The sequence below is a fragment of the Callithrix jacchus genome, chromosome 5 (genome assembly GCF_049354715.1).
Source record: "Callithrix jacchus isolate 240 chromosome 5, calJac240_pri, whole genome shotgun sequence".
Taxonomy (NCBI): domain Eukaryota; kingdom Metazoa; phylum Chordata; class Mammalia; order Primates; family Cebidae; genus Callithrix; species Callithrix jacchus.
In genome coordinates, this window is record NC_133506.1 from 4,348,090 (window position 1) to 4,376,057 (window position 27,968).

The 27,968-nt window shown below is 45.6% G+C and overlaps 1 protein-coding gene across 4 annotated transcripts; it reads left to right on the forward strand.

Moving 5' to 3' along the window:
- Positions 1-14: 14 nt before the first annotated feature.
- Positions 15-27,966, forward strand: GSS (glutathione synthetase). Of its 4 annotated transcripts, none has more exon segments than NM_001267743.1 (13): positions 15-75; positions 3,716-3,852; positions 10,939-11,084; positions 13,808-13,883; positions 14,183-14,322; positions 15,013-15,129; positions 18,880-18,960; positions 19,062-19,139; positions 20,860-20,926; positions 23,995-24,189; positions 24,687-24,768; positions 26,823-27,012; positions 27,454-27,963. In NM_001267743.1, coding segments are annotated over 12 exon segments (1,425 nt in total). In that variant the 5' UTR covers positions 15-75; positions 3,716-3,723; the 3' UTR covers positions 27,578-27,963.
- The last annotated feature ends 2 nt before the right edge of the window (positions 27,967-27,968 follow it).

Consider the following 27,968-nt stretch of genomic DNA (forward strand, 5'->3'; position numbering starts at 1 on the left):
TCGCTAGCCCCGCCCCCTGAGCCTGGGTAGCGGCGCGAGGGCCGAGAGGACGGTGCGCTGCGAGGCGGCGAACGAGTAGGTTTGGGCGGCAACGGCGGCCGGCACGGGTCACGTTTCCTTGGGAGGAACGATGTGAGGGAGGGGTCTGGCGAGCTATTGGAACTCCGGAGGCCGGGAGATCTTGTGGCCGAAACCCTTCGCACGCGCGGAGAAACTGGTGTCCCGTGAGGGGGTTGGGCTGGTGCTCGTTGATCCCAGAATTTACAGATCTCCCGCCTTTAGATCGGGCCGGTACTGGGGCCAGTGGGCCAGTGGAACTGGAGCAAGTTAGAACAACAACGGGAAGCGATTAGGACCAAACTTCGTCCAGGGTGGGAGGGACCGGGCCCGTGAAGTGGGGCAGGCCTGGGCAGCCTACCGAGTTGTTGCCTCGGGCCCTTTCCAAGCACTGGCTTAGTCCTGGGGATAAAGTCCGACCGGTTTCCTTGTGAGCCTATTCAGACTTTCGGTGATCTGGCCCGTCTGTCATTCATTCTTCATTCATTCATAGAATGAATGAATGAATACAGTACGGCTAATACTAGGTGGAGAAGTGATGGAGACAAACACTTTCCCACGGTACAGTTTTTTCCCATGGGCTGTAGAATGTAGAAGCCCGGGGCGGAGAACAGGGACGGCTTCCGAAACTAAATCGCAAACCCTAATCGGGAGTGGTGGGGAGAGTTCCAAAGAGAAGACAGCACGTGCCAAGGCCTGGAAGGGGGACAGAGGCTGACGCATCCTGGTCGCTGAACATACCTCACTCTGAATCTGTTTCGTGCCCCAGGAAGAGATGACGGTGGCCGGAGCTAGGCTACAAACACTGGAAATGGAGCTAAATCAAAGAATTCAAAGTACTATATTCTTAGGCCGCAACATCCATAGGATTTGGGGAAATTGAGATGCAGGAAAGAAGTACTCAAGGCTTGGGTGCCTGGGTGGGGCTCATCAGAGGAGAAGCAGATTTGTGGGAGACAACAACAAATTCTATTCTGGTTGTATGGAGACTCCTGGGAGCAATTGGATATTCTAGTTTGAAGGTAGGGAAGTATTGCAGTGAAGATGCAGATTTGAACGTCATCAGCAAAACAGAAATAAAGACAAGGAAGGATAGTCAGAGGGCGTTTCGCTCTTGTTGCCCAGGCTGGAGTGCAGTAGCTTGATCTTTGTTCACCACAACCTCCGCTTCCCCGGTTCAAGCTATTCTCCTCCTTTAGCCTCTAGAGTAGCTGGGATTATAGGCATGTGCCACCACACCTGGCTAAATTTTTTTTTTTTTTTGAGGTGGAGTCTTGCTCTGTAACCCAGGCCGGAGTGCAGTGCCACAATCTCAGCTCACTGCAACCTCTGTCTCCCGGGTCCCGGTTCAAGTAGTTCTCCTCCCTCAGCCTCCCAAGTAGCTGGGATTACAGGCACGAGCCACCATGCCCAGCTAATTTTTGTATTTTTTAGTAGAGACGGGGTTTCTTCGTGTTGGTTAGGCTGGTCTCGAACTCCAGACCTCAGGTGATCCACCCTCCTTGGCCTTCCAAAGTGCTGGGATTACAGATGTGAGCCACTGCGCTCGGCCTATGGTGATTATTTTTATGTCTTAACCTTCTCCATGTCCCTGGGACCTAGTCAGGGCCTGGCACTAGATGCAAATCAATGTTTACCAACTAAATAAAAGCCCAGCAGCAAACAGAGATGTTGGAATTCCAAAGTTGTGGAAAGATGGGGGCTGATGAAGGGTTTCATTGCTCTAATATCAAGGCAATGTGCTCTTGTCCTTGCTCTGCCACTGGGCTGCTGTGTGACCTCTGACAAGTCTCCTACCTGTAAAGTCAGTACAGCCAAAAAATGGTACCATGTATGGAGCTTCAAACACTGCTGAGAAATTTCACACAGATTTTTCTCTTTTAATCCACACAGTGTCTTCCAGGTCTAGATACTGTTTCTGATAAATTTAAAAAAAAAGAAAAAAAATCCACACAGTGATTTTTAAAAGGGAATTCGTATTATTATGGACTCAAACCCAGGTCTGTCTGACTTCAGCCTTGTTCTTTACTATGACTGCCCTCATCCATGTCCCACTAAACAGCAATATCATCAGGACCCTCTTGATGTCATGTGTGCATTCTTTAAAAGCATTGAGCTGAGGCTGGCAGACTTTCATAATTGGTCTAGCACTAGCTCTGTCATGGGGAGAGGGGGACAGAGCTGAATGTGATGGAGGTTTCCTATCATTCTCTCTCTTCCTGGGGACCACTGAGTTGGGCAGCCATGTTCTGTTAAATGACAATAGGGCAGAACAAAATTAATGACTGTGTTTCCAGATTTTTATTGAGGTCTTAAACTCTTGAGGCCTGCTTCAAAATGAATGAGTATCAGGCTGTGAGTTTGTACATATCTGTGTGTCTCTGGGCAACCAGTCAGACAACCCCTCCCATTACATTGGACACTTGGGTTTCAGCGATTTCCATCTTGCTAATGTGATTTCTCAAAAATATTTTCTGTCTTTTGGTGCTGTGATGATAAATGTCCATACATGGAATGTAATCATTTCCTGTTACTAGGTCTGCTTCTGGATAGTATAAGGGAGGAGTTCACTTCATTTGCATTTCATGGTATTCCACAAAGAGCTCCCTACCCCTTCCCATGTAATTTATTTGAGATCTGTTGACATGAGTTGTTGGAGCTTGAAGGGAAATTAATAATGTACAGCAGTGGCTCCTATCCCAAGAAAACTTGTTAAAAATACAAAGCCTTTGTCAGGCGTGGTGGCTCATGTCTGTAATCCCAACACTTTGGGAGGCAGAAGTGGGCAGGTCACCTGAGGCCAACAGTTTGAGATTGGCCTGGCCAACATGGTGAAATCTCGTCTCTACTAAAAATTCAAAAATTAGCTGGGTGTGCTGGTGTGCATCTTTAGTCCTAGCTACTCAGGGAGGCTGAGGCAGGAGAATCACTTGAACCCAGGAGGCAGAGGCCAAGATCCTGCCACTGCACTCCAGCCTGGGTGACAGAGGGAGACTCCACCTTAAAAAAAAAACAAAAATTCACAACAAACTGGTAAAAAAAAACCCATAAAAATAGAAATAAATACATAAAAAAGATACAAAGCCTCAACCCATCCTTTCCTTCAGGCCTTTTGAAATCAGAATCTCTGGGTTGGGGCCCAGGAATCTGTATTCTTTCCCAAACTTTCCAGAATGTTCAGCCAGGTTTGGAAACTACTGATATACCCCATCCTTCTTGTTTCACAGTTAGGGAATCTGTAGCTCTGGGAGGGGGAGGAACTTGTTTCAGTCACATCTGCTATTAGCGCCTCTTTCTCCAATGAAGAGCATTGGGGTGGGAGTCCAGAGACGTGGGTTAAGTCCAGTCTACACCAGTCATCACCCGGGGCAAGTCATTTCACCTCTCCAAGCCTCTGCTTCCTTACTGTGAGAATAATGTCATTGTGTTAGGAATCACAAGAGAGTGGCAATGGAAATGCTTTGTCAAGCTTTCTGTTTTGTGCACGTGAAAGCTGTTAAAAGCTAGAACCAGCCAGCGTTCAGTCCTCTGTACCACACTGTTCCCTTCCAACAGAGGTCAGGGTCCCTCTGTGTTGGGGGTGACTGCCCGCCAGTTTCGGTGGTTGCAGGGCTGCAGGCCATCTGTCACCAAGCTCTCTTCTCTCCATCTTTTGCAGGTGTTGGGATGGCCACCAACTGGGGGAGCCTCTTGCAAGATGAGCAGCAGCTAGAGGAGCTGGCACGGCAGGCCGTGGACCGGGCCCTGGCTGAGGGAGTGTTGCTGAGGACCTCACAGGAGCCCACTTCCTCAGATGTAAGCCCCAGCTCCTCCCCACAGCATTCACTATTGCCCACTGTCTGGCCCTGGCCAGGCTGGGGGTCACTCCTTTGCATCAGGGACCACATCTCTTTAGCTTTATTTTTTTCAGTAACTAAAATTGATCTCTAGAAATACAAAGTAAAAAAGCAGCATGAAGGAGTTATCAAATTTAAATATGGTGTTTGAAGTGTGACTTTTTTTTTTGAGACGGAGTTTCACTGTTGTTACCCAGACTGGAGTGCAATGGCACGATCTTGGCTCACTGCAACCTCCGCCTCCTGGATTCAGGCAATTCTCTTGCCTCAGCCTCCCAAGTAGCTGGGATTACAGGCACACGCCACCATGCCCAGCTAATTTTTGTATTTTTAGTAGAGACGGGGTTTCACCATGTTGACCAGGATGATCTCGATCTCTTGACCTCGTGATCCATCCACCTCGGCCTCCCAAAGTGCTGGGATTATAGACGTGAGCCACCGTGCCCAGCCCTTGAAGTGTGACTTAGACAAGTTACTTAACCCTTCTCAGCTGCAGTTTCTTCAGATATAAAAATGGAACAATAATAGAAACAACCTTACTGGTTTGGTAAGAGAATTAGAGGATAATTCACGGAAAGCACTTTGCCCAGTGAGCTATTATTGAAGAACCCCATAATCAGAAAGACAAGACCGTACTTTCTCTGCAATTGTTTGTGATTATATACTTTCAAGTCTTTCTCTGTGCATTTATATACATAGGTATGTACATACAGAAATATGTCTTTTTAAAAAATCAAATTGGATCATATATATTATTCTATGATATGTTTTTGTTTTTTTCTTTAATAGTCTGTCTTAGAACTTTCCTTTTTTTTTTTTTGAGATGGAGTTTCACCTTTGTTACCCAGGCTGGAGTGCAATGGCATGATCTTGGCTCACCACAACCTCTGCCTCCCAGGTTCAAGCGATTCTCCTGCCTCAGCCTCCCAAGTAGCTGGGATTACAGGCACCTGCCACCACCTGGCTAATTTTGAATTTTTAGTAGAAACAGGGTTTCTCCATGTTGCTCAGTTTGGTCTCAAACTCCTGACCTCAAGCCACCATGCCTGGCCTGTCTTAGAATTTCTAATGCCTTCCATCAGGGTCAGCTTTATTCTGAGGCATAGTATTCCAGATGTGGGTATATCACAGTTTAGCTTTCCTCTACTGATGTCTATTGAGGTGATTTCTAAGGTCTTTATGACCATAAACAGCACTCTCAGGAACATCCATGCGTATGTCTGTTGGGGTACCTGTGTGAGTGTTCTCCAGGGTCAACACACAAGTAGAACTGCCCAGTCCAAACCACATCTTTTTTAAATTTCATACTTGGGAAAAATGAATAAAAAGCTTTTTTTAATTTGGTGACTAGATAAGACATTTCATAGTTCAAATTCAAAGGGCACAAAGCCTGTGTTTAGGTGTTCTTGTTTATTCTTTCAGATGGCTTATTCATAGCAAGTAACTAATCACAAGTAAATATATTCCTTGGGGCTTTGCTCTGTTGCCCAGGCTGGAGTGTAGTGGTACAATCTCGGTTCTCTGCAACCTCCGCCTCCTGGGTTTGAGCGATTCTTCCACCTCAGCCACCTGAGTAGCTGGGACTACAAGCATGCACCACCACACCTGGCTGATTTTTTTTTTTTTTTTTTTTTTTTTTTAGTGACAGGATTTCACCATGTTGTCCAGGCCGGTCTCAAACTCCTGACTTCAAGTGAGCCACCAGCCTCTCCCTCCCAAAACTGCTGTATTACAGGTGTGAGACACAATACCCAGCCTCCTTTTTACACAGAGAAGCATACTAGACAAGCTCTTCTGTACCTACCTTTTTTTTTTTTAACTTAACAGTACACCTTAAGATCATTCATATTGGTGACTAAAGAGCTGCCAACATCTTTTCTTTTTTTAGCCAGCCCCATTCTTTTTTTTCTCCATGTGCCCAGAACCTAATACAGGCCTGGTGGAGTCCATACTCAGTAAGTGTTTGCTAAGGCCCAAGTAAATGACAATGTCTGTCGCCTAAGCCAGACTGATGGTATGGAATAGAACCTAGATTTTGTGAATTACTTGTATGAATCTAAGATGAAGCATTTTCCCTTCGAAGCTTTTATTTCTTCTGCTAATCTACAGGGACTGTGTGAAGATCCAGTACTTGGTCTTTCTGGGAGCTAATGGAGCCTTGAAAAGGCACAATTCACAGTGAGATTTTTTTTTTTTCTTTTTTCTTTTTTTTGAGACGGAGTTTCACTCTTGTTACCCAGGCTGGAGTGCAATGGCGTGATCTCGGCTCACCGCAACCTCCGCCTCCTGGGTTCAGGCAATTCTCCTGCCTCAGCCTCCTGAGTAGCTGGGATTACAGGCACGCACCACCATGTCCAGCTAATTTTTTTGTATTTTTAGTAGAGACGGGGTTTCACCATGTTGACCAGGATGGTCTCGATCTCTTGACCTCATGATCCACCCGCCTCAGCCTCCCAAAGTGCTGGGATTACAGGCGTGAGCCACCACACCCAGCCGAGATTTCTGATCCAGAAGAAAAGTCAGAAAATGCATGCACGCATACATGCGTGCATGCGTGTGTGCATGTGATTTTACTCCAAATCTTTACCATTCTTTGCCAAATACCTGCTCTATGCCAGGCCATTCTAGGCACTGGGGATAGAGTGAGTGAGTCAGCCAGAGCCCTAGTCTCTAGAGCTGCTGGTAGAGTTAGAGAACATATCATAAAATGAAATTGAATAGTATCAGCTCTATCAGGAAACATAGGCAGTCTGCTACACAGTGTTAACTACCATTTATTGAGTATTTATGATGTGCCAGGCATTACTCTAAACACTTTGGAATCACTGACTCCTCACCACAACAGAGATAAGGAAACCAAAGCCCAGAGAGGCTAAGTAACCTACCTGAGGTCATTTAAATGGTAAAATAATTGGCAGAGCCAGGATATAAACCCAAAGAATTTGGCTCCTGAGTTCATGCTCAGAACATCCATACTCTTTTTCCTCTCCCGAGATACTATATAGGACACCTGGAAGAAAGAGTAATTCATTATGATTAGATGATTGAGATGGAGGGTGGCACTTGAACTAGACCTTAAAAGACAAATAGGGAAAAGGAACAACATAGTAAGGACCCAAAAGTAGGAAAAGGCAAAAAAAAAAAAAGAAAAAAAAAAAAGTTGAAGAGAATGCAGCTGAAATTCAGGGCACACAAGTGGATGTAGTGGGAAAGAGGGCAGGCCAATGTCAGATAGCCAAAGGGCCTTAGGTACTGGGTGGTGGAGGAGTGTGAACTTTATCCTGTAGATTAGAGCTGTAAACCAGCAGTATCCAGGCTGAATACTTGGCTCCTGCAAGTGTTTGGGGAGTTAGCTTATTTTTTTGCAATAGGTAATACATTCAAATACATTTGAACAGGGTGCAAAATTCAAAAGGGTATTCAGTACAGGAATAAGTCCCCTCCCACCAGCCACTGTTGCCCTGACCAGGGGCAAGCATTGTTAACAGTTTTTTTCACCAGAGTATTTTTTAAATGTCAGAGCCAACATTTAAAAAAAAAAAATCATGAAATTAAAAAAAAAAAATTCTAGCAATGCAACTTGTCTTGAAAAATGATATCATTTGGCAACCCTGGCCTACTTTCCTGTGTGGCAATTGGCTAGAGCAGAGTTCTGGCTGCCCCCTTTAGAGAAGATGCGAGTCCTTCTTTTTGCCACAATTCCTATCACTCCCTGTTGCTTACCTGGCTTCAAAGCAGAATTTTGTCATGCACATGCTACAGCTTTTTTAAAATAGTAGAATAATTTTTGTTTTGTTTTGAGATGGAGTCTCACTCTGTCACCAGGCTAAAGTGCAGTGGCACGATCTCAGCTCACTGCAACCTCCGCCTCCCAAGGTTCAAGTGATTCTCCTGCCTCAGCCTCCCAACTAGCTGGGACTACAGGTGTGCATCACCACACCCAGCTAATTTTTGTATTTTTAGTAGAGACGGGGTTTCACTCTGTTGGCCAGGGTGGACTCGATCTCTGACCTTGTGATCTGCCCGCCTTGGCCTCCCAAAGCACTGGGATTATAGGAATAAGCCACCGCACTAGGCCAATAATGTTATTTTATGTTCATGTCTCTATCAAAAGTGAGATTGTATGTTTCAGCCTTTCGCCTGTAGATAGCAGAGAATAACTATATACTATTGATACTAAATTCAGGAGGGCATAACGAGTCCTGGGATAAGAGGCAGAGGGAAGTCTTAGCAGAAAAACTCTTTTAGTTTCTCAGGCCAAGATGAGACTTGTTGTGGGCAGCAGAGTTCTAGTGTTAAAGCTAAGGAAATGCTCCTGTAGTCACCACATAGGTGCTCAGGATATTAGGTCACCCCTTATGTAATCCGCAGTAATTCCCATTCTAACTCTTAAAGGCTTCAGGCTGAATAAACCTTATTCTCACAAATAGCCTTCCTCAGTTTTATCTTAAAACATGCTGAGGCTGGGGTGGTGGTGCACACCTGTAGTCTCAGCTACTTGGGAGGCTGAGGCAGGAGGATTGCTTGAGCCCAGGAGTTTGAGGCACTATGACGGCACCTGTGGATGGCCACTGCATTCCAGTCTGGGCAACATAGAGAGACCCCATTCAAAAAAAAAAAAAATTTAGGAATTATCTACCAAAATTTAAAATGGATTTACTTGAATTGCCTGATATTACCTGAATGAGGAAACTGAGACCAGCCTAAGAAAATTAAATGCTAATTTATTCAACTCCCGGGTGAGGTTCCATGGTCCCGGGGGAAGGGGCCAGGGAAGTCGCACCGACTTCCTGGGGCGAGGGGTTTTTATGGCTAGAAGGAACAAGCAACAGCTGGGTGCTCTGATTAACTCCAGGGGAGTAGGATTAAGACGGGGCAGGCTGCTATTGGTTGGCGGGTTCTTGGGCGGGTTTTCCGGTGGGAGAGCCGGCCAGGAGCCTTGCATCAGCTGGAGCCTTCCAGGGGAGCCATGCGGCAAAGCTAGATGCCTAGTGCAGAGCCTGGTGCTGGGTGCAGAGGTGGGTGTGTCCAACCTCCCAGCGAGGCAACCGGCCTTACAATACCCATTGAAATATTGATGGTAATGGGAAAATAAAGAAATTACCTACATTCTAGATTCAATAAATTATGGTATATTCAAAGAGTGGAATACTCTACAGCAGCTAAAAATAACAATGAAAATGCTGTATTTGAACATATAAGGAAATACTTAAAAAGCACGATGTAGTATAGTTTGCTGTGGGAGTGAAAAAGGAGAAAATATATATGTATACCTATATATCAATATAAAGATGACTAGAATGTTGTGTGAGACACTAATCTGTCATTTGCCTCTGGGGAGGAGCACTGATAGCTGGGGCCCAGTCTTTTCCCCAGGAGACTGGAATGAGAGTGAGACATAATTCTCACTATGTATTCTTATGTTCCTTTTGAATTTGGTATCATGTATTTATATTATCTGTTAAAAAAATAATATTTTGTCTGGGCATGGTGGCTCACGCCTGTAATCCCAACAATTTAGAAGGCCAAGGCAGGTGGATCACAACACAGTGAAATCCCCATCTTTACTAAAAATATAAAAATTAGCAAGGTGTGGTGGCATGCACCTGTAGTCTCAGCTACTTGGGAAGCTGAGGCAAGAGAATTGCTTGAACCTGGGAGGTGGAGGTTGCCGAGAGAGATTTCACCTCTGCACTCCAGCCTGAGTAACACAGCGAAACTTCATCTCAAAAAAACATAGTACTTTTAAAATAAATCTATAAATATCAAGTTATAACACCATAAACTTATACTACCCTAATGACAAACTGATATTAACTCAAAGGTTAATCTCAGGAATTCTTCATAATACAAGTCACAAGATTTTCTTTTCATCTCTTACCCGAGTTCTAGTTCAGTTGTTGGCAGGGATCTCAGAATGCACTTTCCCTTCTAGAATCAGTGTCCTCAATGGTATTTGGGTTTCTTGTCTATGTTAAAGTCCAAAGAATGCAGAATGCAGCTGAACTCTAGGCGTGTTAACCTGAGTCACAATCTCTAACACTGGTGGAAGAAAACACTCCTGGCTTCTACTAAGGGAACCAGAGTTCATGTTTTTTTGTTTTTGTTTTTTTTAACATTTGTCCCACTCTAACCAAATCAAAATCAAAAGGCGAGAGGACTGGAGTGTGAACTCCTGATGCATGGAGGGGCCTGGGCTTGAACATCAACTAGCAAGGAGCAGGCTTCCGTGTGTGTGTGTGTGTGTGTGTGTGTGTGTGTGTGTGTACCTGTGCACAAGCATGCACATACGTGTGTGTTGTTTAGTAACTATCCTGGCTCAAATCCCAGCACCACTTACTAGCTGAATATAATTTTGGGTCTGTTAACCTCTCTGTCTCAGGTCCCTTCTCTGTTAAGTGTGGATAATAATAGTATCTGTAATCCCAGCACTTTGGGAGGCTGAGGTGGGTGGATTACCTGAGATCAGAAGTTCAAGACCAGCCTGGCCAACATGGCGAAACTCTGTCTCTACGAAAAATATAAAAATTAGCCAGGCATGATGGTGCACATCTGTAATTGCAGCTAATCAGGAGGCTGAGGCAGGAGAATCACTTGAGCCCAGGAGGTGGAGTCTGCAGTGAGCTGAGATCGCGCCACTTGCACTCCAGCCTGGATAGCCAAGTGAGACTCTGTCTCCAAAAAAATAAAAATAAAAAATAAATAAGAGTATCTTCCTCACAGGGCTAAATGATGAATCTATGTAAAGTGTTTAAAATAGTACGTTTCACATAGTAAATACTCAATAACTTTTTGTGGGTTTCTTTTTGTTATTTGCTTTTTGCTTTTTTGCTTGTCTCTCTTTAATATGTAGAGATAAACTATCGCAGAATCTGAAAGCTCTCTTTGTACCACTCTTCCCCTTCTGCTCCTCCCGAGGTAACCACTAATCTACAGTTGGTGTGTCCTCAGTAAATGTAGGCCAGACTTCCCATGGGGTTACATTTGCAAGGCAACCCATTCACAGGTGTTCTACGCTTGTCCCATTCTCTCTTCTTGATCACAGGTGGTGAGCTATGCCCCATTCACACTCTTCCCTTCACTGGTGCCCAGTGCCCTGCTGGAGCAAGCCTATGCTGTGCAGATGGACTTCAACATGCTAGTGGATGCTGTCAGCCAGAACGCTGCCTTCCTGGAGCAAACTCTCGCCAGGTAGGGGGCAGTGAAGCATGGGGGGCCAGGAGCTGCTAGAACCAAGGAACTGGTAATGGTGGAGCAATGAGGTGTTACTGTGTCAGCTGACGTGGTGGGACAGAGGAAAGGTACCTACCAAGAACAAAAAGTCATAGGAGTCAGGAAAGCTGGCTTCTAATCCTGGTTCAACCAGTTATTTATATGGTCTCAAGCAACTCCCTTTCCTTTTCTGGGCCTAAGATTTCTTTATCTTAAAAATGGAAATATTGGCTTAAATCCAAGATCACTTTCATTGTTGACATTCTGTAATCTGTGACACCCTACTTTGAAGACTGATATTTCTATTTGGAATTAAGGAAAGTCAGCCTAGTTTTGGAGGAAAACAGAGGTTATTGGGTTTAAAGTCCGATTTTCTACTTCTCCTAAGCAGCAACCCTTTCTTGTCACCCCAGGCCTCACCGTTGGGTAGGATGGGGTGCCACACTCAGGGCGTGAGGAAGCTACCTCTGAAATGGCTCAGTCCATCCATCCTTCTCTGTCTCTTTCCCTTGATCTTTTTTTTTTCCCCTTCAGATTCTGGGGCAATTTATTAAAATGTCTTAATTTATTTTAGAATTAAAATATAAATAGACTGGCATAGTGGCTCATCCCTGTAATCCCAGCACTTTGGGAGGCCGAGGTGGGTGGATCACTTGAGGTCAGGAGTTCGAGACCAGCCTGGCCAACATGGCGAAACCCTATCTCTACTAAAAATATAAAAAATTAGCTGTGTGTGGTGGTGGGCACCTATAATCCCAGCTACTTGGGAAGCTGAGGCAGGAGAATTACTTGAACACAGGAGGCAGAGGCTGTAGTGAGCTGAGATCGTGACACTGTACTCCAGTCTGGGTGACAGAGTGAGACTCCATCTCAAAAAAAAAAAAAAAATATATATATATATATATATATATATATAAAATTATACATAATATATATTTTATATATTCATTTTAGAATTAAATATCTATAAATATTATGCTAGATGTGTATATACTGTACAGGTTGAGCATCCCTAATCCAAAAATCCAAAACCTGAAATGCTCCAAAATTCAAAATTTGAACACCATGATTCTACCAGTGGAAAACACCACACCCGATGTCATGTGACAGGTGCAGTCAAAACACAGTCAAAAGTTTGTTTCATGCACAAAACTATTTAAAATATTCTGTAAAATAATCTTCAGGCTATGAGTATAAGGTATATATGAAACAAATGAATTTTGTGTTTAGACTTGAGTCCCATCCCCAAGATATCTCATTACATATATGCAAATCTTCCAAAATCCGAAAGACTTCTGGTCCTAAGCATTTTGGATAAGGGATATTCAACCTGTAATTGGACGTCTTTGATTAATTTTTCAACAGAAACAACTATTTTGTTAGAGAGAAAATCTTTTAAAATTTTTGGGTGAATATGAGAAGAGGTCATAATGGTAAGAAGCTTGGAAACTATTGACTTGTAGCCAAAAACCCAATGAGTCGTGAATGTATGAATCTCCCCACCACCTTCCCCACTGCACTGTTTCCTGGAATGGAGCCAGCTTTGTACTTGCCATCTAGGATTGGGAAACATGAGCAGCCTGGCTCAGGACCTTTACCCTAATGATACAATTATGTAGGAGACCTGCAGCAGCTCATCTCTGCAACCCCTGCATTCTCTGTTCCTCTCTCCTCTCATACACATACAAAGCGTAGTTCCTAAGGGAGAAAAGCCTACAACACATGAAGGAGAGAACCTCTTCAGAAAAAGGGAAGTGTGCAGAATCCACCCTGAAGCTCAAAGGGCAATACCTGTGATGTTAATTACTGTGGATTTTTTCTTACTGTGGCTCTTGTCGAAGCTCCAGAAAACCATGCTGGATAGGCCCCTAACACATGTCATGTCTTGGCCGTACACTGGGCTGTGACAATGAGCCTGCATAGACACAGCAACTACCTTCATGACATTTATAGTCAAACAGGAGAGATGGCACTAATCATCACACAAATAAAATTTAAAATTGCAACTGCAGTCAGGTGCTATAAAGGAGTGGTTCTTAGTTCTATGAGAGCACATAGCAGGGGGGTCTGACCCAAATAGGGAAGGCTTCCCTGAGGAAATCACATCACAGGAGGACTAGTTGAAAAAAAACAACAGGGTATTTAGCTTGGGTCAGAAAAATCTTACTGGTACACAGGGCATAACTGCTGTCTTCTACTCTCTGAGGGCTGCCATGGAGGAGAAGGAGAAGGCTTGGCCTGGGAGGTCCCAGAGTGTAGGAAAAGCTATGGAGAGTTAGTATTAGGTCAACAAGAAAGCTTGCCAACCATCAGAGCTATTCAAGTGTAGAACAGGTATATCATGTCATTTTTAACTCTTCTTTGGAGCAGTATGTTCAGTTTTTTTAATGTAGTATCTTACTGACTTTTTACCACAACACGAGGATATAAATATAATTATCTTCCCTCCATTTTATAGATCAGCAAACTGAGACACAGGGTGGTGAAATGATTCCCCGAGGTTGCCTATTAGTGAGTGGCAGAGTAGGATTTGAACCCAGGTCTAGAGCTGGATTCTTAGCCACTTCTCTGCCAGATTAGGGTGGACATTCAAGTTTTGGCCAGTAGACTCAGAGGATTCAGGAGTCCATGAGTGGGGATGGGACTCCTTGACATTTTAGATCCAATCCAGCCTGCAAAATATTCTCTGTTTCTTCCTCCAGCACCATCAAACGGGATGATTTTACCGCTCGTCTCTTTGATATCCACAAGCAAGTCCTAAAAGAGGGCATTGCCCAGGTAACCATTCCCAGTCCTACTCTAGTCTGGAACCTGCCCCTCCCATCTCTGTTTGTTTTTTGTTTCCCAGGATCTGGTCCAGGCCCTCAGCTCATGGGAATCTGCCTCTCACTGGTCCTCACTGGGTTTATCCCAGTGACAAATTCTAGGATGACCAGAAGAATGATCCCACTGGGCTGGGGAGTGTTCGCTGGTGCCTCTGATCTCTATGTAGAGTTCATGGTACCTGTCTGCTCTGTGGCTAGGTCCTCAGAGACAGCCCCTGGGCAGATATTGTCAGCCTTCAGTTTTCCCCACAGACCGTGTTCCTGGGCCTGAACCGCTCAGACTACATGTTCCAGTGCAGCGCAGATGGCTCCCCAGTCTTGAAACAGATCGAAATCAACACCATCTCTGCCAGCTTTGGGGGCCTGGCCTCCCGGACCCCAGCTGTGCACCGGTGGGTCCCTTGGGCAGCCCCAGGCATACCTGTAGGGTGACATCCTGAAGGGTCTACAGTCACTGGCTAGGCCAGGGAACTCCAGGGAGCTCCACCTATGACTTGTGTTATTATACCTTTTGTGTAAACCAATGCTTTCCTGGGCCCTGGGTCACATGTTGCCCCAGCCAACCCCACAGCAGTTTCCACTTGTAATTAGATCCTTGGTTTGTCATGGAGAAAAGGGACCTCATGGCTCATCTAGTCCTGTCCCTTCATTGCAAAAGCAGAAGAAACAATATCTTGAGAGCCCCAGAGAGAGGAATGAGCAACTTCTACCTGGCGCCTGGGCCTAGTAGCATCCATTTCTAGCCAGCAGTGTTGTTCCAAGTTGTAGTGATTTTAGATGGTCTGCATAGGGTTCCAGACAGTGCCTGGAGGCCCAAGGTAAGGGGCTCCAGCTCACTGGGAGGCTGGGGTAGATTGGGGTGGGGACAGAGGCTCTCAGGTCTCCTCTAAACATGTACATCAAGGGCCAGGGTTAGAGCAGCCCAGCATATTCCAACCTGAAGTGGATCCTCCAGGAATGTGATGGTAGGATGCTTTTTAGTGCTCAACTGATGCTCAGAGTCCTGTTGTATCTATGAGGTCATGGGCAGAGGGGTCTTCCAGGTCCATCCAATTACTGAACAGTCATCTCTCTTCCAACAGACATGTTCTCAGTGTCCTGAGTAAGACGAAAGAAGCTGCCAAGATCCTCTCTAATAATCCCAGCAAGGGACTGGCCCTGGGAATTGCCAAAGCCTGGGAGCTCTACGGCTCAGCTAAGTAAGGGTGTGAAAAGATAGCAGGATCCTGCTTTAGTTTCAGCTTTCATGGGTGTAGCAACTTCTTTTCTTGCCTACGATCATTAGAGAATAAGGGGAGGGGATTTTTCTAGGAATAGAAACTTATACCTTTACGTGCCAAAATTATTTTAAGGTTTCTTTCTTAAATAAGAGATGCTGACTATGATTTAACCTTTTCTTATTGACTGGAAGTCATCATTATGACTGTCAATGATTGCAGCTTGCTGAAATACAGCAATGCTACCTAGAATGAGAGGCATGCAAGGCTGTTTGCCTGCACTCATAGCTCTGACTGCTAGGCTTTAGTTCTCATTCATTTTCTTTTTTCTTGTTTTGAGCTGGAGTATCACTCTGTTGCCCAGGCTGGAGTACAGTGGTGTTATCTCGGCTCACTGCAACCTCCACCTCCTAGGTTCAAGCGATTCTCCTGCCTCAGCCTCCTGAGTAGCTGGGACTACAGGCACACACCACCACACCTGGCTAATTTTTGTAGTTTTTAGTAGAGATGGGGTTTCACCGTATTAGCCAGGCTGGTCTTGAACTCCTGACCTCGTGATCCACCCGCCTCAGCCTCCCAAAGTGCTGGAAATATAGGTGTGAGCCATCACACCCAGCCAATTTTTGTATTTTTTAGTAGAGATGTGGTTTCACCATGTTGGCCAGGCTGGTCTTGAACTCCTGACCTCATGATCGCGCCTCAGCCTCCCAAAGTGCTGGGATTACGGGCGTGAGCCACCACACCCAGCCTCTCGTTCATTTCCTTCATAGTTTTCTTGTCCATTTCCCAATTCTCAGCTCTTACTTTGGGTATGCTTGAACTTGGGATTCTCCACGCCCACGCCCATGCCTCCCTTCTGATTTACCATGCTTTGGGAAAGCAGATGATCCAGTTTGTTACGATTGGGTCTGAAGAGTGAGGGCCTCTTTGATGAGTAAATGCATAAGCTTTTACTAAGGAATTTTATGATATCCTTTTTAACTGCTTAGAGGCATTTTTTGCTTTCTTTCTATTTCTCAAACGTTTTCCAGATGTGTGAAGATGTTAGGTAAGTGATTTTCAGATCATCGAGGGGCTACTATACTAACAGTTATTACAATGTTAACATGGCATTAATAGTCCTTAATATATACTTACTAGTGCCACATCTTGTGCTAAGCTCTGTACATACAGGATCTCATCGAATTCTCATAATAAGCTCTCTGGGGTTGATACTGTTCAACTTCCTCATTTTATAGAGGAAACTGAGGTCCTGAGAACTGACCTCAGGATTGTTCAAGGTTAAGTGATGAGTTGGTGACAGATACCAAAGTCTACCTCCCTCCAAAACCTGCACTCTTAATCATTCTCTTACCTCCAAGAGAACCTCTCTGTCCTTGCTAAGCCTCACTAAAACCTAAGAAACCTCAGACTCTAAGCATTTAGAAATCGTCAGATAAATATTCTTTCAAGTCTGTTGACTAGGTTGTATTTTAAGAGAGGGGAGCCAGAGGATGGGTCAGCTAGGGAACTGCTGACAGACAAACACTGCAGAGGGTTTTGCCTGCCAGCCTGTCAGTAACATGGACAGAAAATACTCGTGTGTCCAGAGTTAGGCACTGATAGGTAGGAGTTATATGGCACCTGAGCTAGAATTGGCTTCCCCCATTGTGAGAGTGAGATGGGCTCTTCTGCTGACCTAGCACATAACCTTGGCAAGTTAGTTCTTTTCTTCTCTGAGCTTCAGTTTCCTCATTTGTAAAAGAGGAGTAATGATAATACCTAAAAGGGTGTGAGAATTAAATTAGATCATTGATCTGAAAAATGTTTTTAAAAACTCTGTGTGGATCATTATGTGGTACTTTCAATAATAATAATAGGCCAGGCATGGTGGCTCATACCTCTAATCCCAGCACTTTGGGAGGCCGAGGCAGGTGGATCACCATAGGTCAGGAGTTCAAGGCCAGGCTGGCCAACATGGTGAAAGTCTGTCTCTACGAAAAATACAAAAATTAGCCAGGCATCATTTGTATTTGTGTTAGTTTGTATTCGTTTTAATTCATACAAGAGCAGACTGAGGCTCAGAGAGTTTGAATAACTTGCCCAAAATTACATTACATAACTGGTAAGTATAGAATTCCTCTGCACCTAAAACCTGTATTCTTTCTACTTCCCTGTTCTACCTTGAAAAACTGCATTGGTAGAGCAGATGAATTTTCATCAATTATCTCATGATTTTTTAAATTTTTTAAAAAATGGAATTCCGCAAAATGAATTACGATTTCAATTTAGACAAACTCTGAAAGCATAGCACCTGTGGTTAGAATGAGTAGAATAAGAAAAGGGGATCCCTGGTGATGAAAGGTTGGGAACTGTGATCTTTTTAACACCGTTATATTATAGATGGGAAAACCAGGGCTCAAGGAACGAAATTGCCTTACCCAAGTCAATTACCAAGACATACTACAAGTCACTGGCAGAGCCAGCTCTAGCACTCAGGGGTCCTCACCCCCAGCCAGCATGCTATTGTCAGGTCACCTTCCTTAACTGACAATTTTCCTAGTCCCACATGGAAACAGAGTGCTCAGAACTGAAGGCAAAAAGAGGTTGAATATGTCTCTGAGCCTAGCTCCAATCGTTTCGCAGTTGGCAGGCTGACTTAATTAGCTGGGGCCTGCAGTTCCACTTTAACCTCCAGCTGCCAGCCTTCCTCCTCCGCCTCTTTTCGGAGGTGGGCCAGCCTGGGCCAAGTGCCACCCTCCCACACATAGCCTCACCCATGAGTGAGATAGTTAGGCTGCAAAGTGAAGAGCAAAGCCCTTGGCCCTTGGGACTCTCTCAGGGCAAGGTGACTTGTGAGAACACCACTTTTAGTTTGTCTCTCAGACACCCAACTCAAAGCCAAGACTCAGCTTAATGTCATGTCTGACCTCATGAGATTTCAGGCAGACCAGGAGAAGGGACTTACTAAGACGTGGATTTTGGCTAAGCAGAAAGGGGTCAGGCAAACAGAGTTTAGTCCAAGTTCAGCCAAGGTCAGGAGAAACAGAGATAGACAAGAGAGGCCAAGTAGAGGAGGTCAGGGAAATACACTTAGAATCCTAAGCCAAAGTTCCATGGGTCTCAGGAGGAAGCCACAGGCACAAAGCAGTATAGTCACAGCAAAAATGGAGTATGGAGGCTGGTTGCGGTGGCTCACGCCTGTAATGCTAATACTTTGGGAAGCTGAGGGGGATGTATCACCTGAGGCCAGGAGTTCAAGACCAGTCTGGCCAACACAGTGAAACCCCATCTCTACTAAAAATAGAAAAACCAGCCAGGCATGGTAGTGCACTCCTGTAATCCCAGCTACCCGGGAGGCTGAAGCAGGAGAATCATTGAAACCTAGGAGAATGATTTTAAATCTAAATTTTAATTTGTACAGAAATTCATCAACCCATGACATCATTACAATATTTCATCTGCCCGTTGGAGAAGGGTCAGAGGCATCTTCATTTTTGAAGTCTTCTATTTTCAGGAAATCATAGCATCAGGTGTCTATGCCTGAGGCAATCCCAGGGTTCCTGAGAGAGGTAACATCTGCTGTTTCAGGGAAGCAGTGTTCTTATTCTTATTCCAGGGAACACATTGTCTTTCAGGGAACTTGTGCTCTTATTCTTATTCCTGGAGGCAGGTCGGTGTGGGGTTTGAGGGGAGAAACAAAGGAAGAACAAGTTCTGCAGTAGCCTTGGGCTACCTGTGCTCTTTCCCCAGTGCTCTGGTGCTACTGATTGCTCAAGAGAAGGAAAGAAACATATTTGACCAGCGTGCCATAGAGAATGAGCTACTGGCCAGGTAAGTAAAGGAAGGGGCACTTCTAGGTATGGCTCCAAGACTTGGGGGGGGTACCCCAAACATAGCATCCATTCCCTCTGGCTCTTGACCATTTTTCCCAGGAACATCCACGTGATCCGACGAAGATTTGAAGCTATCTCTGAAAAGGGATCTCTGGACCAAGACCGAAGGCTGTTTGTGTAAGCATTCCCAAGAATCCAGTGGAAGGCTGTTTTATGAAACTCATCCTGCCGCCCTCTTCCCCCAAATGATTCTTTATTCTGGGAGATGCGATGGCTTGCTTCCTTTTCTCCTAATTTCTGAAATATCTCATCCCCTCAGAATATTTTGGAGAAAGCCAGCCTGCTTCTATCAGAACGGTTGACATTCTAGGTCAGGGTCTCCTTAGAGATCATCTTAGTTTTCATATGCCCTAAGTTCCTCAAAGTTTTCTTGTCCCTTTTAGTAAGGTCAGGTTAGGCCTGAGAAGCCGAGCTGGGCAGTCAGGGAGGAAGAGGAGCAGCTGGCTCATTCTGTGATTGGTCTGGATGCCACTCTCTGAGCTCGGGCCTGGATTTGTGTTCCAAGCCAAGTCTTATCCTTCTCTTTAGGGGCTACCACCAGATAGATTGAGTGTTACATATTTGGGTACCATTGCAGCATATATACTTAGACCTAGAACTTTGTGATTGTTAAAATTAAGACTATCCATGGAATTTCACAATACCACTCACTGTTTTTCAAAATATGCTTTTATTATAACAAAACAAAGCAGTTAACTTACTTTTAGATAAACTAGACAATATCAAATAGGTCAAGGAAAAGGAAAAGAAGTTTTAAAAGTCTGTGTCTTATAACCAGACTCATAATTTTACATATTTGCATTTCCACCTTCACCCCTGCCATTAACATTTTTTTCAGAGGCCAGGAGCTCTCGCTCACACCTGTAATCCCAGCACTTTGGGATGCCAAGGCAGGTGGATCACAAGGTCAGGTGTTCAAGACCAGCCTGGCCAAGATGGTGAAACCCCGTCTCTACTAAAAATACAAAAATTAACTGGACATGGTGGTGGGTGCCTGTAATCCCAGCTACTTGGGAGGTTGAGGCAGAGAATTGCTTGAACCCGGAAGGCAGAGGTTGCAGTAAACTGAGATTGCACCACTGCACTCCAACCTGGGCAACAGAGCAAGACTCCGTCTCAAAAAAAAAAAAAATTTCATCCTCATTTCAGCTGTGGAAATACAAAGTTTGTTTTACTACACATGGCAGTATGATTCTGCTGCTCAGTAATTTCCAGCCAACATTTTTATGCCTTTACCTAATTTGATTCTAGTTACCTTTTTGTTCCTTCTGGCTTTCTTAGAATGAGTCTAAATCTGGAATATTCTAAAGTGTTCCATGCTGCATACCTCCCTGTTTTCAGTGGAAGTCCTGATAGTGTGGATATCTACTTTCACTGACCAGGCTTCCACTGTGGGCTGAATTTTGAAAAAGCCAAATTCGCCAGACATGGTGGCCCATGTCTGTAATCCCAGCACCTTGGGAGGCCGAGATGGGCAAATCACAAGGTCAAGAGATTGAGACCATCCTGGCCAACATGGTGAAACCCCATATCTACTAAAAATACAAAAATTAGCCGGGCGTGGTGGCACTTGCCTGTGGTCCCAGCTACTCAGGAGGCTGAGGCAGAAGAATCGCTTGAACCCAGGAGGCGGAGGTTGCAGTGAGCTGAGATTGCACCACTGCATTCCAGCCTGGTGACAGAGCAAGACTCTGTCTCAAAAAAAAAAAAAAAAAAAAAGAGAGAGAGAGAAAAAGAAAAAAAGCCAAATTCATTTTAATGTACCCCGAAATAGATTGAACCACTGACCATATCAGTTATAATTTAACACAGCAGCTTTCTCCATTGTGTGTTCTAGGGATGGCCAGGAAGTTGCTGTGGTTTACTTCCGGGATGGCTACATGCCTTGTCAGTACAGTCTACAGGTTGGTATTTTCTTTGCCTCCTGGGACCCACAAGAGCTCCATGGAAACCCAACTCAGGCTTATAACAACCTGGGTTTTCCTGAGTCCTCACTTCAGTTCTTTCTTGGGGAGCTTGCTGCTAGAACCTGCTATGCTTCCTCAAGCCTTTCACTACCTCTCACTCAACAAACACAGTCTTCTAGAATTTGAGTCCTCAGGAATCCACAGAGCTTCAGCCATTTGCACTGTTTCCAGAGATGTGCTGGCAAATGTTTAACACCATTCAGCTCTCACTAGTTGCCGTAAGCCACTTCCGGCATACTGCTGACCATTTTCTTTCTGCCAACTCTTATCTCTCCTTTATCTGAATCAGAAAGTTTTGTCATCTCCTCATTCATGTTAATGCCAGTAATATCACCTCATTCTGCTATCCTACCATGTAGTTTTATGATTACCTTCCACATCCATTATTTCACTGAACCCTTACAACCACTCTGTGAGGTATATAATTGTCCGCATTATACAGCTGGAGAAACTAACGTTTAGAGAGATGGAGAGGCTTCTCTAAGGTCCCACAGGAAGTTCCCAGGCTTTCTGACTTTCAGGCTGGTAATATTCTCATTCTTCTCCTCTGCTCCTAACATGCACATCATGGACAGGCTAACAAGCTCTGCTCTCAGGGGGAGACAATAAAGGAGGAAATAAGTTTAGAAATACCATGGACAGGCTGGCTGCAGTGGCTCATGCCTATAATCCCAGCACTTTGAGAGTCCGAGATGGGTGGATCACAAGGTCAAGAGATCGAGACCATCCTGGCCAACGTGGTGAAACCCCATCTTTACTAAAAATACAAAAATTAGCTGGGCGCCCATAGTCCCAGCTACTCGGGAGGCTGAGGCAGGAGAATCACTTGAACCTGGGAAGCAGAGGTTGCACTGAACCTAGATTGCACCACTGCACTCAAGCCTGGTCACAGAGCGAGACTCTGTCTCAAAATAATAATAATAATAATAATAACATGGGCAGTGAACTGGAGGTCATGAGCTTGACTACCTCTTTGTGATGAGGGGCAGGTTCCTGACCCTTTCTAGCTCTGTTTCTTTGAACTGGGGGAGCTACACTAGAAAATTGAGGGGGCTCTTTCTAGGTCTGTAATTCATCTAGGACTCCCCTCAGGGTTGAACTCTGTATGGGGAAGCTCTACAGAGGTGGGATCTCTATAGAACATTCTTTTCTTTAGATAGGTGGTCAACAGTGGTGGCAACTTGCCTACTAGAGAAGAGAGAAACTGTCTATTGGGAAAATAGGTCCAGATTTCAAAACAGGACAAAGAAAACTTAGAAGAGTTTGAGGTAACAAGGAAGGAAAGTAGCATTTAAAGAGGTAAACATTTTTAGGGAACTGAGTGCTCAGAGCAGGTTTAGACCTGGAGATAAATCTGCAAGACTTAGTGACTTGCTAGGTAACCCTGGGCAAGTTTTTGCTTATCTTTGGTTTTGCTTTCCTGCTTCCAACATAACAGAGTACCGGGTTTATCTCTGATGTTCTGGTCACCTGTGATTCTGTGTGGAATGCCAGACTAGTAGTTGGGTGCCTGGGGTTATTGATGAAGATAAGGTGAAGGTGCTACAGGTGGTCCAGTAGTACCAAAGGAAGGACAGCATTGGCTGGGGGGTGTCACAGGAGAGATTTGATCCTGCTGTGTGCAATTTGCAGAGGTCTGGAGCCAAGGACAGACTGTCTCCTTATTGCATGAGAATGGGAACTGGAGTTGGGTGGCATGATTCCCTGCTGTTTCCTTGCCTTTTATACCCTCAGCTCTTGTGGTGTAAACCATTCATCCTGTGATCACCCACTTGAGGACTTTGTTCAGATTATTCTCTTAGCCTGAGTAGCCCTTCCCCATTGAGTCTCACTTGTCAGACTCTACCCGTCCTTCAGAACCCCACTCAAATTTCACCTTATTCAGCAACAATAACAAATATTTATTGAGCGCCTACAAAGTGCCAGGAACTGTGTTAGACACTGGAGATACAAGAGAAAACAAGGCAAATGATAAGAGCCCTGTGCTACACAGCTCACAGTCCGGTCAGAGATGTGGGTATCAGAAAGTAAACAAAAATATGGCTGGGTACAGTGTGTCATACCTATAATCCCAGCACTTTGAGAGGCCTAAGTAGGTAGACTGCATGAACTCAGGAGTTCAAGACCAACTTGGGCAACATACAAAACACCATCTCTACAAAAAATACAAAAATTAGCTGTGTGTGGTGGCATGCACCCATAGTTCCAGCTACTTGGGAGGCTGAGGAGGGAGGATCACTTGAGCCCAGGAAGTGGAGGTTGCAGTGAGCCAAGACTGCATCACTGCACTCTGGCCTGGGTGACATAGCAAAACCCTATCTCAAAAAAACAAAAAAAGTAAAAATAGAAAAAAAATTGTGTGTGTGTGTGTGTGTGTGTGTGTGTGTGTGTTTTAGTTTCAGGTAACTGCTTTGAATGAAATAACTGGGTGAAAAGATAGAGAATTATGGGAAACCCACATTAAATAGAGTCGACAGGGAAGCTTTCTCTGAAAAGGTGACATTGAACTGAGTCTTAAGGATGGTAAGGATCCAGCTATGCATGGGAAAAGCTGAAAGGAAGGGGGTTTCAGGCTAAGGGAAAAGCAGTGCAGGCCCTGAGGAGGGAAAGAGGTTTGTGATTTGAGGAATGACAGGCCTGTGTGGCTAGATTGCAGGAGACCAGGAGTCAGGGATGGTACAAGGTTGAAAACGTAGACAGGTCCTGAAGGATCCTGTAGGCCCTGGTAACAAGTATGGAACACTAGGAAGCTGACTCATCAGTTTTTTCTACACCCTTACACCTTCTGTTGTTTCCCACAGATTAGGGGAGTCTTGCCTTTTGGGGGGGGTCTCACAGTCTGGCACAATGATACATAGCTATAACATATCACACCTGTCTCACAAGGATGTTGCAATGATCCTGGGTGATCATGAGGGTGAAAATATAAATCATACCTGGATGTTCAGTAAAGGTCAGCCGAAGCAAAATAAAGTTGAATTCCTTTTGCCTTCTTCCCTCTGCAGAACTGGGAAGCACGTCTACTGCTGGAGAGGTCATGTGCTGTCAAGTGCCCAGACATTGCCACCCAGCTAGCTGGGACTAAGAAGGTGCAGCAGGAGCTGAGCAGGGCAGGCATGCTGGAGATGTTGCTCCCTGGCCAGCCTGAGGCTGTGGCCCGCCTCCGCGCCACCTTTGCTGGCCTCTACTCACTGGACATGGTATGTGGCCAGCCTGTTTCTCCTACCACAGGCCTTCTAGGTGGTAGAGACCTAGAGCCCAATGTGTTGAGGCTGGAGCTGGCATTGTGACAAGGGTTGGTGATGCTCTGGAGAACCCCCAGAACTCTAGGCAGAAGGGCAGCCTCATGATGGAAGAATGGAGGCTGGAATCCATTGTAAGCTCCCTCAGCAAAGGTAGAGATGAGGATGGCAACCAGGGGAAGGGACTAAGGCAGGTGGTGAGACGTGAGAAATGTACCAGGCTGCTTGCTGCAGAGCCCTGAGCTGTTGCTAAAGAAAGGCCTGCTCTCATTACATCTGCCACTGCAGGGAGTTTGCTGGGAGTGTCATCCAGATAATAGCATCCCGCCTGAAGGAATTTATGTCTGTTCCCCTTCCTGCCCTTCCTCTGATGCTGCTCTGCACAACCAGCTGGACCTAAGCTCTTGCCTCTTTCGCCTTTAAACTTCTGACAGCTGCCTTCTGCCTCCCGCCAGGGTGAAGAAGGGGACCAGGCCATTGCTGAGGCCCTTGCTGCCCCTAGCCGGTTTGTGCTAAAGCCCCAGAGAGAGGGTGGAGGTAGGTGGATCCCCCTTTGCAGGGCTCCTCAATGAAAGGGACTAGCAGGTCGTGGCCAGTGCTCATTGGCCCTTACTATGGGCACAGTCCCAGGCATGGGGGACACTATTAAAACTAACATAGGTCACATGTTGGACAGTGTCCCCTAAGACCTTGTGACCAAGTATGGGGGCACAGAGGATCTGATTACTAGCACTGAAGGGTTTGGGCAAGTTTAACCTGAGGTGCCTGTGGGTAGATTGTTGGGAAGTGGGGTAGGGTCATATTAGGAGGTTGGAGAGAATACATGTCTGTTTTCCTTTCTAGTTCGAAACTCCTTGAGGTCAGGGGTCATATCTGCCTCATAGACCCAGAAGAGAGGATTTTTTTTAATCTTTGTCTTAAGAGGTTGGTAGGAATTTCTCAGGTGGAAAGGAGGAAAAGTGTTCCATAAAGAAGGGATGACCTCAAGCAGAGGCACTGGGCCATGAAAGTGTGGTATGTTTGGAGGTTAGTGAGGCTGGAGGGGGAGCTGGGAGGGGACAGGGATTTCAGCAGGAAAAATGGTTTGCATCCTGATTATAAAGGGCATGGAATATATACAGAGAAATTAGATTTTATCTTAAGGGTAGTAGGAAGCCATTAGAGAGTTTTAAGCAGGGAAGGGATGCATTGATCCAGGATTCAAATGGTTAGCAGTGGTGGGAACTTGCAAAACTTAAAAGTTTCTATGTTGTAGAAGATGTCCTAGAATGAGAGGAGACCTTTGTAGCAGAGAGACAATGGAAGAGGCTGATACCGTCGTTCAGAAGAGCAATGTAGAGGCCTGGGCTAGGGCTATGACTATGGAGCCGACTGGAGAGACATGTCCTAGATAGTGAGAGGGGGAGTGGAAAAGAAGGAGTTAAATATGACTCAGGAATGCCTTTTGCCTGATTGGAAGTAGGAAGGTCCAGGAGGGGCAGGTTCAGGCAGAAGTAATGAGTTCTGCTTAGACAAGTTAGTTAGTTTGGGGTCCTGTGGGACAGTCATATGATGTGTAAGCTGGGAGCCTGCATTAAAGATTTAGAAGTAGCCAAGCATGGTGGCTCATGCCTGTAATCCCAGCACTTTGGGAGGCCGAGGCAGGTGGATCATGAGGTCTGGGGATTGAGACCATCCTGGCTAACACAATGAAACGCCATCTCTACTAAAAATACAAAAATTGGGCTGGGTGTGGTGGCTCACGCCTGTAATCTCAGCACTTTGGGAGGCTGAGGCAGGTGGATCACGAGGTCAAGAGATTGAGATCATCCTGGTCAACATGGTGAAACCCTCTCTCTACTAAAAATACAAAAAATTAGCTGGGCATGGCGGTGCATGCCTATAACCCCAGCTACTCAGGAGGCTGAGGCAGGAGAATTGCCTGAACCCAGGAGGCGGAGGTTGCGGTGAGCCGAGATTGCGCCATTGCACTCCAGCCTGGGTAACAAGAGCAAAACTCCGTCTCAAAAAAAAACAAAAACAAAAAATTACCCAGGCGTGGTGGCATGTGCCTGTAGTCCCAGCTACTTGGGAGGCTGAGGCAGGGAAAATCACTTGAACCCAGGAGGTAGAGGTTGCAATGAACTGAGATCACACTACTACACTCCAGCCTGGGTGACAAAGCGAGACTCCATCTCAAAAAAAAAAAAAAAAAAGATTTGGAAGTTAATAATTTTCAGGGTATAGATGGAGCCTTGGGAATAGGAGAAACCTGGGAAAAGGTACATGAAGGAGAGAGCAAGCGTGGAGGACCAGTTCTTCTGGGGCCCCAGCATTTAAGAGAAGGAGCCAGTAATGGAGCTTGAGAAGTAACAGCCATAGGTAGGAGGAGAGCCAGGGCAGAACTGTGTGATGGAAGATGTGTTCACCACATGAGCATGGGCTCTCCTGTCAAAGTGAGCTTCCCTTCTAGGGAGCCAGATATGCCCTGGCTTCACTGAGCTGGTGCCAGGAACTGAGGCTGCTGACTTGCCCATGTGGCTCCAGAAGTGAGGGCATGGAATGGAGAAGGTAGGCAGAGGATCTAGGGTGACTGGCCAGTTTCATTGCAGGTAACAACCTATATGGGGAGGAAATGGTGCAGGCCCTGAAGCAGCTGAAGGACAGTGAGGAGAGGGCCTCCTACATCCTTATGGAGAAGATCGAACCTGAGCCTTTTGAGAATTGCCTGCTACGGCCTGGCAGCCCTGTCCAAGTGGTCCAGTGCATTTCAGAGCTAGGCATCTTTGGAGTCTACGTCAGGTAAGCCAGTCGGCAGAAACTCTTTCCACTGCCTGCTTGCAAGAGTGCCAGCCAAGTAAGCCTAGAGGGAACACTGGAAAGAGTCAGGAATCTTGGGCTTCAGTGCTAGCTCTGCCAATCCCTAGCTTTGTTACCTGTTTCCTTATCTATTAAGTGAGGCCAAGGATCCAAGGCCTGCCCACCTCACCAGGGTATCAAATGAAGCCCTGATGAGAAGTGCTTTGCAACTGTGAAGAAAACTCCAAATAGTACAAAGAGGACTCAGATAACATACTTTGACAATCTAGGGCTAGAAGGAGACTCCAGAGACGAACAGAGGCTCTAAAAACCTAGCACTTCCTTGGGCATAGTTACCCATGTACTGCTCAGTGGGGACGAGGGAAGGTCCTGGGTTTGTGGCTGAGTCCTGGTGGTGTGTGTCTCCTGCTTCCATTCCTATAGGCAGGGAAAGACACTCGTGATGAACAAGCACGTGGGACATCTACTTCGAACTAAAGCCATCGAGCATGCAGATGGTGGTGTGGCAGCAGGAGTGGCAGTCCTGGACAACCCATACCCTGTGTGAGGGCACAACCAGGCCACAGGACCTTCTTTCCCCTGTATTTGTCATTCCTCTCCTAGCCCTCCTAAGGTCCTCCTAAAGACCTCCAGAGTCTTTATGGAAGGGTAAATGCTGATACTTTCCCCCAGGTCTCCATCTGAGGACCAGAAAAGCTGTGTTTCCCTTAGATGAGATCTATAGGCCCCCAAATCCTTGGGGTGTGGGTACAGCTGAGGGGAAGCTGCTCTAAGGTAAAGGTCCATGAACACTGCCCCGTTTCTGTCAGCCTTTATAGCCTTTTCAGCAGGTTCCAGTGCCTGACTTGGGATAGGACTGAGTGGTAGGAGGAAGGAGAGTGGAGGGGCATAGCCTTTCCCCAATTCTGCCTTAAATAAAGCTGCATTGCTAATTCAGT

Bases quoted from the DNA above. Each gene is read 5' to 3' on its own strand.
- GSS (XM_078370922.1), top strand. From the start codon at position 3,724: ATGGCCACCAACTGGGGGAGCCTCTTGCAAGATGAGCAGCAGCTAGAG. The intron at 13,884-14,170 runs GTAACCATTCCC...GTCAGCCTTCAG, and splicing joins TAAAAGAGGGCATTGCCCAG to TTTTCCCCACAGACCGTGTT. The intron at 27,013-27,453 runs GTAAGCCAGTCG...CCATTCCTATAG, and splicing joins ATCTTTGGAGTCTACGTCAG to GCAGGGAAAGACACTCGTGA.